Here is an 18,968-nt window from a genome sequence, read left to right as displayed (position 1 = left end):
ACAAAACAAGAATGACTTACCAGAGAGTACACGGAAGTCATGCATACTAGTCCGATCATTTTTCGATAATCTACTTTCTCCTTTCTTCTAGTTTGCATTCCTCCAAAGGCTTCTCCAATGATCTGAGATGATGGATGATTTTTCTGGATCTTACTAGGAATGTCAGTTCCTTCATTGGTTACATCATCATCATCTGAAGCATTCTCTCCTGGTTCATCATGTGATTCTGCCAGTGCAGGTGTTGTTGCAGGTGTTACAACACCGGGTACAACATCCGTGTTAGGCAGTGACTCAACTTTGTCCAGTAGCCCATCAACATCATCCTCAATTGTTTTTCCTGTTAGATCTGCAAGATCATCAAAAACAACGTTAATAGATTCCATAGTCGTTTTTGTTCTAAGATTGTACATACGATATGCACGACTATTGGATGAATAGCCAAGGAATAAACACTTGTCACTTTTTGAATCAAACTTTGCAAGATGGTCACGGTCATTTAAAACATAGCATACGCATCCAAACACATGAAAGTACTTTAGGTTTGGCCTCTTTCCCATGATGATTTCATAGGAAGTCATAGTAGAACCACTCCTTAGGTACACACGATTTGAAATATGACATGCTGTGTTTAGGGCCTCGGCCCAAAATCTTTTTGAAATGTTCTTTGAGCTCAACATGACCCTAGCCATTTCTTACAATGTCCTATTCTTCCTTTCGGCTATTCCATTTTGTTGAGGAGTCTTAGGGGCAGAAAATTCATGAGTTATCCCCTTCTTTTCACAGAATGATGTAAAGTGTGAATTTTCAAATTCTTTGCCATGATCGGTCCTTATCTTACCAACCCTCAGATTGTGTAGATTAGTAATCTTAGCATGTAATTTCTTGAAAACATCAAATGTATCGGATTTTTCTCTAAGAAATCTTACCCAAGTAAAGCGAGAGAAATCATCCACACAAACACATGAATACTTCTTACCTCCAAGACTTTCCACTTCCATTGGACCCATAAGATCCATGTGCAACAGTTCAAGACACCGTGTTGTCCCAAAGTGTTGCAACATTTGATGAGGAACACGTGTCTGCTTACCCTTTTGACATGCACCACAAACATACGGAATTCCAGAGGATAAATTAGGCATACCTCTCACAGCATCATACTTACCAAGATTCTTTAATGTCTTGAAGTTTGCATGTCCCAGTTTTTGATGCCACAAGTTTAATTCGCTCACCTTTGAATGATTGCATACTAAGTCTTCTCCAAGTTGGTAGCAATTATCAGCAGACCTTATACCTGTCAAAATACGAGTATTAGAATTATCAAACACTTCACAATTGTCTTTATCAAACTTACATGCAAACCGTCATCACAAAGTTGGCTTATGCTTATTAAGTTTGAGTTAAGCCCTTCGACATAAAGCACATTGTGCAGATTGGGCAGTCCATCAACATTCAAGGTTCCTTTGCCAGCAATTCTTCCTTTAGCACCACCACCATACGTCACATGACCACTCCTAAGCTCAACAAAGTCAATCAAATGGTCTTTAGAACCTGTCATGTGGCGTGAGCAGCCACTATCAAAGTACCAAATTCCTGCAATGTTAGTCTTTAATGAAGTATAAATAACAGAACATTTAATATTGGCCTTGGGTACCCAAACTTTTTTTACCGATAGCTTCCTGTTGGCAGTGTTGCACCGAGTGTTGTACAACACCTGTGGCAACACCTGTTTAGATTCCCATCTTTTGTAGTCACCTCTAAGTTTAAAACAGTAGGGTTTGATGTGACCAGGTCTAAAACAGTAGTGACAGATGAAGTGACGTTTCCTAGACTTGGACTTCTTGGTAGACAATTGCCTCTTCGATGGAGCACCTTTACCAGTGTGTGGAACATTCGAAGTTTCAGCCTTTTCCTTGACAAAGACAGTTGGCTTTCTTTCAGTATTGGATGATTCTCCAATTTCAAACAAGCTATTCGAATAACCAAGTCCAGCTTTGTCATTCTTTCCATTCATCAGAAGTGAATCAAGTTTAGATGTACTTGAATTAAGTTTGGCAAAAATTTGAGATGATTTTTCAAGCTCCTCCTTGACTTTGCATAGCTCCAGATCTTTCTTGCTCAAGATTACTTCAAGTCGTGATACTTGAGATTTCAACTCAGTGTTTTCTTTGGATAGAATTGAATTCACTTTATTTCGTTTGATCCAGTCTTCGTACAATTCTTCATACATTGTCTGCACACTTTCCAGAGTGATCTCATCATCATCTACCTCCTGATTTTCAGACTGACTTGATTCATTAAGGGTTGTAGAATTGAGACATACAGGATTCGAAGAGGTGTTGCGACCAGGTATTGCAACACCTGTGGCAACACCCAAAGGATTGATTTGCATTGAGCGTTTCTCCTTGATCACAGTAGATAATGATGTGTGATTTTCAGATTCATTTGATCCTTGATCATCTTCAGATTCTTCATCACTCAGGGTGACAGTCATGCCTTTGTTTTTCCTAAGACGATTGGCACACTCATTGGCATAGTGTCCATATCCCGAACACTCTCTACATTGCACTGAGTCCAGGGTTTCTGACATTAGATTGAATTTGCACTTCGGTCTTTGGTCGAAACTGTCCTTTCATAGGAGTAAACTTCTGTGATTTTGCAAATGTGGAGTTATTGGGCAGCTCAGACTTTTGTCCAATTTTCTTCTTTTCTCTCATAGTCTTCAAATAGTCACCAAATTTCTTAGTAAAAAGAGAGATAGATTCTTCACCTAAATCAGATTTATCCACCTCTTTAGATAGTTGAAGAATTTCTTCATATGATTCGGTTGAGGCTTCAAAGGCTATTGTCTTCCCTTTATCCTTTTTCTGCAGATCAAGATTCATTTCAAAAATTCTTAGGGAACTCATGAGTTCATCCAGATTGATGTTTGAAGTGTCTTTAGATTCCTCAATGGCACAGACTTTGACATTGAATCTCTCAGGAAGAGATCTTAGGACCTTGTTCACCAATCTTTCATTTGGTATGGGATCTCCTAGGCCATGTGATTCATTTGAGAGTTGTCTTAGCCGGCAGTCATACTCAAGGATAGACTCCTTGTCCTCCATTCTCAAACTTTCGAACTTTGCTGTCACCATCCTTAGCCTAGTTTTACGCACACTCGCAGATCCTTCACAGTGCTTCTGGAGTATCTCCCAGGCATCTCTGGCGCATACACAAGTGGTGATTAAATTAAACATCCTTGTGTCAACGGATGAAAATATAGCATTGAGAGCCTTGGAATTATAGTTTGAAGATTGCACTTCATCCACAGTCCATGTACTTTCAGGTTTAAGTCGTGTGTCTCCATCAGCATCCGCTAGTTTTGGTGGACTCCAACCGTCAAGTACACGTTGCCAAGCTCTTTCATCAATGGATTTAATGAAGACCCTCATCTTTACTTTCCACAATGCATAGTTCGATCCATCCAACACGGGTGGCCTAAAGACAGTATTTGATGAAGCTTCCATAAGAATTTTTTTTTTTTTCACCTGGAAACAAAACAAAAAAAAACAGAATCTCACTTAGTAATATCAAGCGTAGGCTCTGATACCAATTGAAAGTTTCGTTTCCACAGTGTATGAAAAAAATACGGTTAAGTGTTACGTGTATCAGATTGTAGGTGTTGTCTGTAGGTGTTGTAACACTCACGACAACATGCAGCGGAAATTTTAGTTTAACACATTAACACATAACTTAATTGAAAAAAAATATGCGAGACAAGATGTAAATTATGCACAAGTACCAAGTACTTGTGCGATGCCTCAGGGCAAAACAATTCACTAGAAAAACTTGTAAGTTTACAAAAACCGATACTAGTGAAAGACTAAAACAACTCCCTCATATAGGCGAGTGACAAATTGCATCCTATACTTCTAACAAACCGTATAACCAAAAACTCAAAGGATGCATCAACTGAGAAGTGAAAAATCTTCAGAAATCAGCACACTAATCAAAACAGTGATTAGGTGTTGTCTTCAAATGTTGTCAGCACTTCACAGCGACACAATAACGATGGCACGAGATATCTTTGAACTCAGAAATTCTTCCTAGCAGCTTCGTCTCTCGTACACCGAAAATATTAAATCTCATCTCTATATATATCATCTCTTCGCAAACCCTATTAAGCATAGAAAAAGAGTTTATTAGGAAACAAACTCTTTTAAACAAGGATATCACATCTTAGAGATATTTTCACTTCTAAAAGATATCATGTATCATATCAATCCTAGATTTATATCATATATTAAATCTTATATCTAGAAAGGCAAAATACTAGAGATATTCAAATAAGGAAAGAATATCAAGGAATAAATTCCTTTCAAAACTCTTATTCAACAGTCGCCGATTTAACATGGCGACGAGTTTAATAAAACCGTCGCTATAGTTAGCGACGGTTTGAATAAAACCGTCGCCAAACTAAAATCGGCGACGGTTGAATAAAAACCGTCGCTAAATTTAGCGACGATTTTGCATAAAACCGTCGCAAATTCGAATCAGCGGCAGATTTAGTAATGCACGTATCTTTGTTTTCTAGTACAAATAATGCAATTGTAGGTCCTATACATTATTAAATTCTCCCTCTTTACACCATATACATTCAGTTTCAAATCCACTATTCAATGCATATCCACTAGGACAATTTAACACTGGTTTATATCAGCAACCATATGGTGGAGATCAATTTTCTCAACTGAATCCCGAAGAAGAATACACTAATGATTTTGTTCCTCCACGTCATTCCTCATGGTATTAGTCTCGACGATATAACATTTACATGTACCTTTCTATATAAATGTTTGTTTTCATCAACTTATATTTCATTTCTCATTGTTATTATATTATCATATGATATGAGTAATTTAATAAGCTTAACATTAATTTCTCTAGGAACATTGGAAAGCAAAGCACATCGGTTGATGTGAGATGGTGAATCTTGAGTCTTCTTCCCGCTGCATCCATCAATGAAAGACTAATAAAGAAGAGACCGCAAGTCAACTATTTCTATTGAGAAATTTTCAAATTAAAGTGTGAAAAAACTAAGATAGTTATAAAATATTTCTATTTTAATTGATGTTAAATAATTTGTAACATCACTTTATATAAGTTTGATGCTTATTATTAGTCCATCACTCTAAATTGATTCAAATTTGTGCGAACTTATATATATCCAATCGAAAATATTTTAAAATTTTAATTAATTAAATACAAATAATTTTTAATAGTATATTTAATTTTTGATATGGTTGGAAATATTTTAAATATAATGACGATATAAATTGTGTTCAATAAATTGTTAATAAAATTTTAAAAATATTTAAATTTCTTATTTACATCAAATAATCTATTTAAATGATATTTATTTTAATTTTTATATTTCTAAATATTTTCCAAAATTTTTAATTTTTATATATTTATAATATTTTTTTTAAATACTCGTTCCGCGAAATTTCATTGTAATTGGAACGGTAGCATCCGTTCCGATCTCCGCGACCGTGACAGCGAACCATGACATAGACGCATATGAAACATATGAAAAAAGATCGTATGCTCAAGAGGTAGTCAATGGTGCTAGAGTGTTGGCGGGCTCGGGTTCATCCAGAGAGGTAATGGTAATGGTAGTTATGAAAATCATGATGGATGGATTCGGAAAAATTTAAACATCAGGATCAAACAATGGAAGAAGGATCCTACGAATCTAAGCATAACTCTCAAAAATTTGGTTCGGCGATCACACCTCATTACAGACTACAAGATGCCGAGGCCAAGGGACAAAATACAGATGGAAGAGGCTGCTGTTCAGAACCTGTGTTTCGAGGCAGGCAAGTTAAGATTCTTAAGAAACTGAGGTCGAAAGAAGAGGATGAATTTCTCAAAGGGACAATCAACAACATGGCGGAAGAGAACAATCTAAAAGAAAGAAAATTTGAGTTTTTTTATCAGAGGAAGATTGTGAAGTCAAAGAAAGAGGCAGCTAAGTTCACAAAGCGAGGAGCTTCACTTCTTACAGTATTCGAGAATGGGATTCATACGCATGAGGAAGAAGATGGGAAATGGGAGCAAACAATATCAGATGATGCAATGGATGACAAGTCAGAGGAAGAAGGCAACATAAATGACGACAATAGTCATATTTCATTAAATTCAGATGAGTCAAATCCGCATTCAATGGAACTCGAAGGTTTGAATGATTTTTTTGCGTTATCTCTGAGAAAGGTAAGCACTATACCCAATTCTTTTTCTGTTTTTCTTGATCAAAATTCTTTGTGCTCTATTCCTGTGTCAGTCTCGGGTGAGGGGTTAGTGGGAGGGTTTTAGAAATCAGTAAGGGTGGGGCAGACACAGTTTGCTGAGAAGTCGGGTATGTCGGGGAAAATCTTCTTAGGACAGAACTTTGGGCAGACAGGGAAAGAAGGTAATGAGGGGTTCGAAAGGGAAGAAAATGAGTGGGCGGTTGAAAATGAATGTCTAATAAAGATGGGGGTGGAAAGAGTGGATTTGTTGATCACTCAAGACGAAAGTAAGGTTGGTGGAAAGAAAATGCAGTAATTTTACTATCATTGTGGAGGGTGATGAGGTCAATCAATGAAAATATTTTCATGGAATATTAGGGGTGCGGGTTCAGCAAGACGAAGGGGCATGATTCGAGCTGTTATTGTTAAAGAAAAACCGGATTTAATCGTGCTACAGGAAATTAAAAAGGAGGTGGTGGATAGGAGATTTATTTCAAGTATATGGAAATCAAGGTTTGTGGAGTGGGTTATTTTACCTGCATTGGGTCGGTCAGGGGGGATTTTGATTATGTGGGATCCTAGGTTCATTCCAGTTAAGGACAACTTGATAGGGGAGTTTTCGGCTTCAATAAAAATTCCAAAGAATGAGTTCAATTTTTGGTGGATTACGGCTGTTTATGGGCTGTGGAAACCAAGCTTGAGAAATAACTTTTGGGATGAACTGGCCGGGCTAAGGGTTCTATGTGATGAGAGATGGTGTTTGGGGAGTGACTTCAATGTGGTTAGAACTTCAAGTGAGAAAATGAACAGTCATTCACAAACCTCAAGCATGAGATGCTTTGATTCATTGATTCAAGAGTTGGAATTATGTGATCCACCTTTATTGAATGGAAAATTCACGTGGTCGAACTTACGGGATATGCCTATTTGCTGTAGATTGGATAGATTCATGTTCACGACAGGTTGGACTGAATTTTTCCCATTCAACAGGCAAACAATTTTGCCACGAATCACTTCTGATAATTTCCCTGTTGTTTTGGAAAAAATTAAGTGGGGTCCAACAGCTTTCAGATTCGAGAATGTGTGGGTAAGGGAAAAAAATTTTAAATCTTCAGCATCAATTTGGTGGGACAGAGCGGCGGTTCGAGGTTGGGAGGGGTATAAATTTATGATGAAACTAAAATCGGTAAAGATGGAAATCAAGAGATGGAATAAGGAGGTTTATGGGATGGTGGATATGAGAATGGGGGAGTTAAGACGAAAAATCAGCGTGTTGGATGAGTTAGAGAGTGATGGATTGGGGTCGGAAGAGGTAGCGAATGAGAGAAAGGAAAATAAAATGCAGTTGGAAGATTTAATATGTCGACAGAATCGAATACATTACCAAAAAAGCAAGATTAAATGGGTTAAAGAGGGAGATCAGAATACAAAGTTTTTCCATTCACTTTTAAATCAAAGGAGGAGCAAGGCTACCATAAACAGATTAGAAAGGGAGGATGGATCGATCACAAGTGATGAAGATGAGATTGTAGCAATTATTTTGAGGTATTTCGAGGAGTTTTATGGAAAGAAGGATGTGAGAAGTTGGGGGATTGAAGGCGTCGAGTGGTGCCTCATTGACGATTCTATGAGCCGAGAACTAGAGAAATTTTTTAAAGAAGATGAAATAAAAAGCGATTTTCGAGTGTGATGGTGGTAAGAGTCCAGGGGCAGACGGATACTTTGGCTTTTTTCCAGGATTGTTGGGATATAGTTAAGGGAGATTTTATGAGAGTTTTTGATGAATTTTATCGGACGAGAGTCGTAAATGGTATTACCAACAAAACTTATATTTTTTTGATAAGGTAAAAAGTGAATCTATCAAAGTTAAGGATTTCAGACCGATTAGCCTAACCACAAGCTTGTATAAGATTCTAGCAAAAGTCTTAACTTCAAGGATAAAAAATGTCATATCAGATACGATCTCGAAATCGCAAAACGCTTTTGTCGAGGGAAGACAGATACTCGATTGTGTTCTTATAGCGAATGAATTGATTGAAGAATGAAGGAGAAAGAAGAAGAAAGGGTGGGTGTTTAAGGTGGATTTCGAAAAGGCTTACGACAATGTGAATTGGGAGTTCCTCGATTTTGTGATGATGAAAAAAGGGTTCGGAGACAGATGGAGAAAGTGGATCAAAGGATGTGTGTCCAACGTCTCATTCTCGGTTATGATTAACGGGAGGCCAAGGGGGAAAATTAGGGCGCATGATGGACTTAGACAGGGAGATCATTTGTCTCCGTTATTGTTTAGCTTGGTAGTGGATGTTTTGGGAAGATTGATTGATAAGGCCAAGGTAACAAATATGATAAAGGGGATTGAGGTGGGTGGAGACAATATAGAGATCACTCACATTCAGTTCGCGGACGACACACTATTCTTTGCGAGAAATGAGGACCACATCAGGTTTTTGGTTTTAGTAGTGAGATCATTCGAGTTTATGTCTAGATTAAAAATAAATTTTGAAAAAAGTGCATTGATGGGTATCAACTGTGAAGCAAGTGAGGTTGAGTTATTGGCACAAGAAATTGGATGTGGTAAGGAGAGTTGGCCTATTAAATATTTGGGAATGCCTCTAGGTGGAAATCCATTTAAAGAATCGTTTTGGGAACTCGATTGTGACTAAGGTTGCCAAAAAATTGGCAAGATGGAAAAAAGCATTTTTGTCAAGAGGAGGAAGATTGAATTTGATATCATCGGTTTTGAATTCGATTCCGATATATTACTTGTCTCTCTTTAGAATGCCAAATTTTATTGCAGAAATGATTGAAAGGATTTCAAGGAATTGTTTTTGAGATGGAGCAGATGGAGATGTTCATAGCCACTTGGTTGCGTGGAAGCAAATGTGTAAACCTAAGGAAAAAGGGGGGTTAGGCGTTGGAAATATCATTTTGAGTTCCATGATGGGGAAGTGGTGGTGGAGATTTTGCACCGAAGAAGGAATTCTTTGGAAGAAGATCATTGTGAGTTTATATGGGTTTCAAGAAAACGGGTGGGATGCAGGTTTGGCGAGAAATGTTACGTTCAAGTGCCCTTGGAAATTTATTTCACGAATTTACCCGACTTTTCAGCGGCTTGTGTCGTCAAAGGTGGGGGGTAATAAGGTTAGATTTTGGGAAGATAGGTGGTTGGGGGATTCTTCGTTCAAAGAGCTATTTCCTGCTTTATTTCAGTTGTCATCAGTTCATAATATCCCAATTTCTCAATATTCTGTTTTCGTTAGCCAATTAAATACTCAATCTTGGGATTTTCATTTTAGAAGGGCAGTCAGAGATGAGGAACTCATCCAGTTGACCGAGTTATTAGGATCGATAGAGAGTGTGAGGTTGGTCGAAAGGGTAGAGGATTATCGAGTGTGGCAAGGGGATTCGTCTGGTGCTTTCACGGTCAAATCATTCTTCGAGTCTTTTTTTCCAAGTACGCACTTTCCACTTTTTCCTCTTCTAGACCACATTTGGAAGGTTCCGGTCCCAATAAAAATACAGGTGTTCTCATGGATAGCTACCCAGGGTAAGTTACCGACCTCGGAGATCATGCAATTAAAGTGGCCCTCGATGAATATTTGTCCGAGTTGGTGTGTTTTGTGTAAGAATGACTCAGAAACTCAAGATCATATGCTCATCCATTGTCCATTCTCGTGTGGTTTGTGGGCTAAGGCGTTGAAGGAACTTCAGCTAGTATGGGTGATGCCGGAATCAACAGAGAGATTATTTGCTATGGACCTTGGCCAGCAGACAGGTATCAAGGGAAAAACCTTTTGGCAGGTCGTTGTTCAGTGCATCTGCTGGTTCGTTTGGCTCGAAAGAAACAGAAGAATATTTGATGAAAAGGACGAATCACGAGAACAGTGCTGGGAAAGAATAAAGATAGCGGTAGCACTGTGGGTTGGCACTCGCGAAGAGTTCAAGAATGTCACCATACTTGATATTTTGCGAGATTGGGCTTTTGTTTATCATTAAGTATTAAAGTTTTGTGTAGATTTTGATTTAGTGGATCACTAGTCCACTAATATAATTGACACTTAATTATTAATAAAATATCGTTTCTTATATATATAAAAAAGAAACATTGTGTATCTATTTATTCTTTTACTTTTATCCATGTGATTTTCAATTTCATATGGGATGAGCTAAATGGAACTTGTTGACATAAGCTTGATTAATTAAATTATCTGAATTTTTCAAATATATGTTGACTTCAGCGAACGGATTAGGATGTTAGCGAGACAGGTTCTTTCCTTGATAGAGGTAAATGATGGTTACTTCTGGAGTCTAGAGCTATTATGTGAAACATATATTTATTTCCAGTCCATTTTCATTAATTAGTTTTTACCTCAGTTTGATCTTTTTCTCTGCAGGAAGTTCATTCTCGCTTTCTGTTTATTTGTTCGCCTAAAGTATTTCTGCATTTGACCACAAAAAGAGTTCTCACTATGGAATGGATGGTTGGGAACAGTCCGAACGAGTTGATATTGTTGGATCCCGGTTTTCTACACGCCCAAACGCAGCGGAAGTTTTAAAATTTTTAAATCTTGACATTCAAGATATTGTTTGCTTTGGGCGCTCGTATGATTTAACAAAACATTCATAGGATGTTAGAAATTTATACCTTTGGTGATTAAATCACGTGGCTCCAACTATTCCGGGGTTAGCGGAGATAGCTCTTCGCGAATCCATACGAACGTTCTTCGATCTACTTCGAATTAGGTCTACGACTAGATGGTTTATTCCTCTTCCAATTTGCACTAGAAAATTGGAAGATATTTTACGTAGGAGAGAAAATAATTGAGAGACGGCACAATAATTTTTTTTCTTAAAAGCAAGTGGCCGAATTTTTCTCTTTTCTTTGGAGGATGCTTCACGTGAGGTGTTATGGTGGTGGTGGCTAGGGTTGACCTATCAACCATTATTTATAATTAAATTAAAACCTAATTACATAATTAACATTAATGGGCTTGATTTAATTAATTGGACTAGTCCAACTAGTTTAATTAATTTAATCAAAGCCCATTAAAACTTTAATTATTTAATATGTTGGACTTGTACCCCTACAAGCCCATTAAACATATTATCCACCATATTTAATTTATTAATTAATCAACTCAACTTTTGAGCTTAATAAATTAAATACATTATAAATTCAAAACTTGAATTTATTATTTAAATTATAAATTCAACTCCTTGAATTTTCATTACCTCCAAAATTTAATATTTAATAAACCCAACATTTGAGTTTAATAAATTAAATTATAAATTTTATAAATTCAACTCCTTGAATTTATTCTCTCCAAATTTCATAAATTCAACTTCTTGAATTTACTATATCATAAATTCAACTTCTTGAATTTATTTTCTCAACATTTAATTATCATAAATTCAACTCCTTGAATTTACTATATCATAATATAAATTCAACTCCTTGAATTTATTCTCTCAACGAGAACAAACGATCCAGTGCTTGTGTGACCCTCAATGGTTCAGGGATACATCTAGCCGTGGGTTCACAACTCTTTGTGATTCAGGACATAATCCTTTATTCGGGCTTACCCTAGTTAGCCTCATTCTTTTCATCAACACCTTGATCAAGAATGTCAGAACTCATTTCTGATTGCACCCATCGGATCATGGTAAGAGCGTTTAGTAGCATCGCCCCATGATCCCCTAGGTATCACTGATAGTGCCTGCAAGAACCAGTAGATTAACGTACAGTACGGTCCCTTCATCTCAAATATCCCGATCGAATCTGCAACCATTGGTTTATCGAGGGTTGCATATTAATTCGATAACTATGTGATAACTATAATAGTGGCATCGCGTGTACTATTGGAGAACTCCTTCTCCAACGTACATCTCATACTCTGGCCAGAGATTCCGTGCACTATTATTTCATTAGATCACATAGGATATCCACACCCGCAGGTGAGCGGTGAATCCCCGACTACAATGCACTGGCTCCTATATGTGTCGCAACTATACCCAACCTCGCCACCTGATGACTCTCCTGGAGCCGGTAAACGAGTCAAAGCACAACCCTAGCATATAGAGCCTCAGTGTTGTCCCGGGTCGTAAGGACTAATGGTGTACAATCATAACCACGGACTTATCCTCTCGATGAATGATAACCACTTGGAAAGTCCGAGGGAGGGTTGTTCGGTATAATCATCATATGACAACCCATCTGTATGTTTGGACATCTCTATGCCCTTACCAAGAAACGCAGTAAACAACATCACAGATGCTAGTCTCGAGCTCAAGCGGCCTTTATCCCTGTTTTAGGCGGCTGAATCGACTAGGAACGAATTTAGAATATGCAGTGTTTACAAATGAGTTTCAACATCGAATTACGATTCATTTGTATTAAAGCATAATCAAGGACTTTATCTATGCTGTTTGCATGGGTATACAGATAAAGTATAACAAGACCATAAAAAGTTAAATTATATTAAAATAAAGATTGTTTATTTCACTTGAGTCAATAAATTCCCTAGCCAACCGTTGGCTTGCAGGGCATCTACTCTAACAGATATATGTATCTTCAGAAGAATCTAAGCAAAAGCTTCTGGATTTGGTATCTTTATTCCATTTGACTCTGGCATTGCAATACTGTATAAGAGGAGCATGCATTTAACTAGAAAGCTATACTCCTTATGAGCTCGTATAGTATATCATACTACTTTGATCTTGAATACAGTACATGTGTATCCACAAGTGAGGTTATTTTTTGGGTTTCACACGATATTGATGGAGTTGCATACTTAGAACATTAAATGCCTAGTTAAATTATTCCTGGTTGCAAAAGTAGTAAAGATATGGAAGGAAATTTAATTATTAAAACATACTAGTTGTCACTATACTGTCCTTGCCAGAGTCTTGGTGCTTGAACCAAAGCTGTATTTTAAAGGTTTACAAAATAAACACTTTTTTCCCTTCTTTCCTTGTTATTGAGTACCTGCAGAATGCTTGAATTTTAATACGGTTTTCCCCAAAATAACGCTTTGGAGATAAGATAAACTCCTAAGACCATAAAGCTGGTTGTAAATTTCCAGAGATCAACAAGAAAAAATATAATCTTGCTAGAACTGAAAGTTCGGTGATGTATGTCTTTGTCAATGCCTTGCTAGGGAAAGTACAGCTATGGCATTATGAAAGTGAATTGCTTTTATTTTAAATGGATTTACTATTAGAAAGCTAGTTCCAGTTAATGCACAAATTGTGTTTGCTCCTGCAGCGTGTATTCCTTTTTCCAGTATTAATCTACCAGTAAGGGGACTGAATATTAGTATCAGTGTTTAGAATGAAATAAATTATGGATGGAAGATGTTAAGCTAGATGGTGACATTTATCGGAATACATTGCAAAACAAGGATCACATGTCTCATTTTAATTTAATGCTGGAAAAGTAGCCAACTCTCATCTGCTTGTCTAACTTCTAGTCTATCAGCTCTTTTTTTGAATTATGCTTGTCAACTCTTCTGCCTCGAATACTCTAGATCAACAAAGGAGTAGAGGCATCGCTGATTCAGCTTCTTGAGACTGGCTTGTTGCATGCGGACCCACATCCTGGAAATTTGCGTTACTTATTGCACGTTTTTGGAATAAAATTCTCTCTTTTATTGATCATCAGAACTAGTATATATATTACAGTAGAAACCCTAAACCTAGCACCAAAAAAGGAACAAACTTAACAGCTAACAATCCTCCTAACAATCAGGGAGGAAATCAAGGAACAAAACAGAAAAAAATAAACGGATAAGGAAAGAATAATAGACATGAATAAACCAATAATTCTAACACTCCCCCTCAAGTTGGAGCATAAATGTCTATCATGCTCAACTTGCTTATACAACTCTCAAACACTGGTCTAAATAATCCCTTGGTGAGGATGTCAGCAGCTTGCTCGGATGATGGAACATATGGAGTACAAAACAGACCATTATCTAGTTTTTGCTTTATGAAATGTCAATCCACTTCAAAGTGTTTAGTCCGATCGTGCTGAACCGGATTATGAGCTATGCTAATCGCTGCCTTATTGTCACAATACAGTCTAATCGGAAGAGCAGCTTCAATTCTCATGTCCTGTAACAGTCGTTGAACCCAAATAGCCTCACATATCCCATTAGCCATTGCCCTAAACTCAGCCTCAGCACTGCTACGCGCTACAACGTTCTGTTTCTTGCTTCTCCATGTGACTAGGTTCCCCCACAAGAAGGTACAGTAGCCCGAGGTTGATTTCCTGTCAGTAATGGACCCAGCCCAATCAGCATCTGTATAAACTTCCAACTTCTTGCTCTCACTCTTCTTGAAGCATAAGCCCTTTCCAGGACACCCCTTTAGGTACCTTAGGATTTTGTTAACCGCTTCAAGATGGTCTCTAGAGGGAGCATGCATAAACTGACTCACTAGGCTCACAGCGAATGCTATGTCTGGTCGAGTGTGAGATAGATAAATCAATTTACCTACAAGTCTCTGATACTGGTGTACATCTGCGGCATTTTGAGTGGTTGTCTCCCCGAGTTTTTTATTTGCATCTATTGGAGTTTCAGCGGGTTTACAATCGCTCATACCTGTCTCTTTTAGTAAATCCATGATGTATTTGCGCTGAGAAACCGCCAGTCCCTTGCTCGACCGAGCAAACTCCATAGCCAGAAAATACCGAAGCCCACCTAGATCTTTGATCTCGAATTCCTTCGATAGTTTTTCTTTTAACAAGCGCATCTCCTCAATATCATCACCTGTGAGAATAATGTCATCCACATAGACAATCAAAACCGAGACTCTCGATTCTGAGAATTTTGTAAACATAGTGTGATCGGATTGCCCCTGCACATAGCCTTGTTTCAACACAAATTGGGTAAATCTTCCAAACCAAGCTCTAGGAGACTGTTTGAGGCCGTATAGAGCCTTCTTCAACCTACAAACTTTCTTACCACATGTACCTTCAAACCCAGGAGGAGGATCCATGAAGACTTCTTCCTCTAACATTCCATTTAGGAAAGCGTTTTTCACATCGAGTTGTTGAAGAGGCCAGTCCAAATTTACAGCAATGGACAGCAGCACCTGGACAGTATTCATCATCGCAACAGGTGCAAATGTCTCTGAATAATCGATGCCGTATGTTTGTGTGAAGCCCTTTGCCACAAGACGTGCCTTGTATCTTTCAAGTATCCTCTCTGCATTAAATTTCGGTGTAAATACCCATTTACACCCAACAGTAGACTTCCCCACAGGCAGCTCCTCAAGAACCCAAGTCTGATTTTTCTCAAGTGCACCAAGTTCCTCGTGAACTGCTTTTTTCCACTCAGGACTCTCTAGAGCTTCTTGAATATTTCTTGGAATATGGACAGATGAGACATTACCTGAGAACATTGAAAATTGTGGAGACAATCTAGAATAGGAGACATAGTTAGATATAGGGTATTTGGCACATGATCTTCTTTCTTTTCGTAGGGCAATTGGGAGATCCAGAGGAGTTGGGAACTTACCTTCAGAAGATGGCTCTGAGTTGGACTCATGGTCAAGTTGAGATATGATGTCTTTCCCTCCTTGATGTGGAACCCTTCTCTGGTAGACATGCTCATAGAATTTTCCTCTTTGGGTACTACCTGTATCAATTGGTGAGGATTGAGGAATACTCAGGCTAGTTGGACTAGATCCTTTGTTATGCGAAATTTTTGAGTGGTCCACATTTATGTGGTCAATGTTTCCCACAATTTTAGGACTTGCTGGTATTACAACCAAGTCCTCATGTAATCCAGGGATAGTGTCCTTATTTTTGGAAGTTAATTCAATAGAAATAACTCCTTGATTGTTAGGACCCGAATTAGGTGATAAAAAACCTAGACCACCACCATCATCTTCACTTATCTCCCCCTGTGGATGAGAACCAAAGAATGGTTTTTCTTCAAAAAAAAAGAAACGTCAAAAGATATATACAATTTTTTTGAAGTTGGATCAAAACATTTGTACCCCTTTTTAGTGGATCCGTAGCCAATAAACACACATTTTTTAGACCTGGGATCTAGTTTACTCATGTTTCGATCAAGATTCTCACAAAAACAGTACATCCAAACGTTTGCAAGGGTAGAGAAGAGGAGAACACTTTCGAGTTTGGGAAGGTATCTTTGAGAATATCCAGCGGAGTTTTAAAATTGAGGACTTTAGACGGTAATCTATTAATTAAATAGACTGTTGTAAGAACTGCTTCACTCCACAAGTATTTCGGGACATGAGTAGAGAACATAAGCGCTCGGGTGATCTCTAATATGTGCCTATTTTTTCTCTCAGCCACACCATTCTGTTGTGGAGTATCAGGGCAGGAGCTTTGTTGGAGGATACCATGTTCCCTAAAATATTTGCTTAGAGTCTCTTTAAAATATTCCCCTCCATTGTCATTTCTTATCATTTGAATATTTGTTTGAAATTGATTGACAATCATGTTGTGGAAGGTTTTAAAGATCGGTTCAACCTCAGATTTTGCTTTTAATAAAAAAATCCAACAAGCCCGTGAGTGATCATCTATGAAAGTGACAAACCATTTTTTGTCGAGAAGACCAGCAACTCTAGAAGGGCCCCAAACATCACTATGGATTAGTGAGAAGGGTCTACTAGGTTGATACATTTTTGGTTGATACACAGATCAATGATGTTTAGCTAGAGCACAAATTTCACACGTAAACAACGAAGGATTTTTATTCAGAAACAACTTTGGAAACAACTTTTGCATATAAAAGAAACTTGGGTGTCCTAGACGATAATGCCATAAATAGACTTCATTATTCAGATCAATAGAGGTAGTCTCCAAACCAGAAAATGCTTGGGAAACTTTACAAGATTCAATTTCCCCATCAAGGAAGTAGAGTCCACCATATTCCCTAGCATTGCCAATCATCTTCCCCGAGTCCACCTCCTGAAAAACACAATTAGAGTTTGAAAATTTAGCTTGACACTTAAGGTCTTGAGTTAGTTTGCTAATAGATATAAGGTTACAAGACAGTTTAGGAACATGGAGGACATTTGAAAGAGTAATAGTGAGCGAGAGTTTGATGTCTCCTATCCTAGCAATCGAGTTGAAAGACCCATCTGCAATCCTAACTCTTCTATTACCTGCACACGGTTTGTAAGAGGAGAAAAAGGAAGACGAACCAGTCATGTGATCGGTTGCACCTGAATCGATGACCCAGGTACATTTAGGTTTAGAACACATGAGGGAAACAGTGGCAGGTTTACCATTTTGTGCGACAGAACAGTTGCTGGAGGATGGAGTTGGATTTGAAGTTCGAAGTAACCTAACAAGTTGATCTATTTGGTCCTGAGTGAATGGAAGCTGTCCAGAGTTGATTGGAGTTTCTTGAGAAATCTCAGTCACTGTTTGTAGTGCCTTCTCAGATCGTTTCTTCCAACCTGGTGGCTTTCCGTGAAGTTTCCAGCAAGTTTCTCGGGTATGCCAGGCTTTCTGGCAGTGGTCACACCAGGGCTTCTTCTTCCTATATGCATTCGGAGTTGTGTCCGGGTTTCGAGACACCAGGGCTGAATTATCACTCATGGAGCCAATGTTGTTTTTGGCCTGGCTATGCATCACCTTCTTCCTGCTCTCTTCTTGGCGAATTTCAGAGAAGACTTCTCTGATAGACGGAAGTGGTTTTCTTCCAAGTATTCGTCCTTTAACCTCATCAAGATTTTGATTCATTCCAGCCAAGAACATGTATACCCAATCATTCTCCTCTCTCTTCTTTTGTCTTGCGTAATCATCCTTGCTGTCCCAGACATCATCGTAGTGTTGATCCAGCTCCTGCCACAAGGCCGCCATCTCATTGTAGTAGATTGTTACCTCATGATCACCCTGTTTCAGGTTCCAGAGTTTTGCTTTCAACTCGAATATCTGGGATGAATTCTCGGAATCTGAGTATGTCTCTTTCACAGAGTCCCACACGTCTTTCGCAGTCTTCATAAACATATGTGGTCTGGCGATTGAGGGGTCCATGGAGTTGAGAAGCCACGCCATCACAAGAGAGTTTTCTGATCTCCATGTCTTGTATGTTGACTCTGTCTCATCAGGTTTCGCTGCCTCTCCAGTCAGGTACCCTAATTTCCCACGTCCATCAATTGCAAGTTTTACGGACTGTGACCACTCCAAGAAATTCTGCCCATTTAGACGGTGAACAGTAATTTGAATCGTGGTGGATGTCATGTTGTGCACCGAGGATGAAGGGGAATTTCCAGAGGTTACCTCTGATTCAGAGGTTAGCCCAATCGAGCCAAAAATTATTCCTTGGTTGGCAGTCATGAAAGGTTCGAGCCGTGGCTCTGATACCATGCACGTTTTTGGAATAAAATTCTCTCTTTTATTGATCATCAGAACTAGTATATATATTACAGTAGAAACCCTAAACCTAGCACCAAAAAAAGAACAAACTTAACAGCTAACAATCCTCCTAACAATCAGGGAGGAAATCAAGGAACAAAACAGAAAAGAATAAACGGATAAGGAAAGAATAATAGACAGGAATAAACCAATAATTCTAACACTTATCATCCAGGAAAGTTGGGTAAATCTACATATAGCTAAGTAGTGTTGTGATGTTTTGTACATACGGATAATATTTTTTACATATGATATTTTCAAACTTCTTCTTCATATAGGTTCCTTGATTTTGGCTTGGTTTG

At 38.2% G+C, this 18,968-nt stretch overlaps 2 protein-coding genes across 2 annotated transcripts; one reads left to right on the top strand and one right to left on the bottom strand.

Annotated features, from left to right (window-relative positions):
• Positions 1-6,675: 6,675 nt before the first annotated feature.
• On the top strand, positions 6,676-7,959 carry LOC140804532 (uncharacterized). The gene has a single exon (XM_073160571.1). The coding sequence runs from the start codon at positions 6,676-6,678 to the stop codon at positions 7,957-7,959; it is 1,284 nt and encodes a 427-aa protein (XP_073016672.1).
• Positions 7,960-14,264: 6,305 nt separating this feature from the next.
• Positions 14,265-18,492, bottom strand: LOC140804531 (uncharacterized). The gene is made up of 2 exons (XM_073160570.1): positions 17,074-18,492; positions 14,265-16,175 (listed from the first exon to the last, which is right to left on the bottom strand). Exons 1-2 carry the CDS (start codon positions 18,490-18,492, stop codon positions 14,265-14,267), a joined length of 3,330 nt encoding a protein of 1,109 aa, XP_073016671.1.
• Between the last annotated feature and the right edge of the window lie 476 nt (positions 18,493-18,968).

Source organism: Primulina eburnea, chromosome 11 (assembly GCF_022965805.1).
Source record: "Primulina eburnea isolate SZY01 chromosome 11, ASM2296580v1, whole genome shotgun sequence".
Lineage (NCBI taxonomy): Eukaryota > Viridiplantae > Streptophyta > Magnoliopsida > Lamiales > Gesneriaceae > Primulina > Primulina eburnea.
Note: the sequence above shows the minus strand (reverse complement) of the source record. Positions and strands in the feature narration are given on the sequence as shown.

Coding starts and splice junctions, on each gene's coding strand:
- LOC140804532 (XM_073160571.1), top strand. CDS start 6,676: ATGATTCGAGCTGTTATTGTTAAAGAAAAACCGGATTTAATCGTGCTA.
- LOC140804531 (XM_073160570.1), bottom strand. CDS start 18,492: ATGACATCCACCACGATTCAAATTACTGTTCACCGTCTAAATGGGCAG. Junction 16,176..17,073: donor CTATTGATCTGAATAATGAA/GTCTATTTATGG, acceptor TCTCATCCACAG/GGGGAGATAAGTGAAGATGA.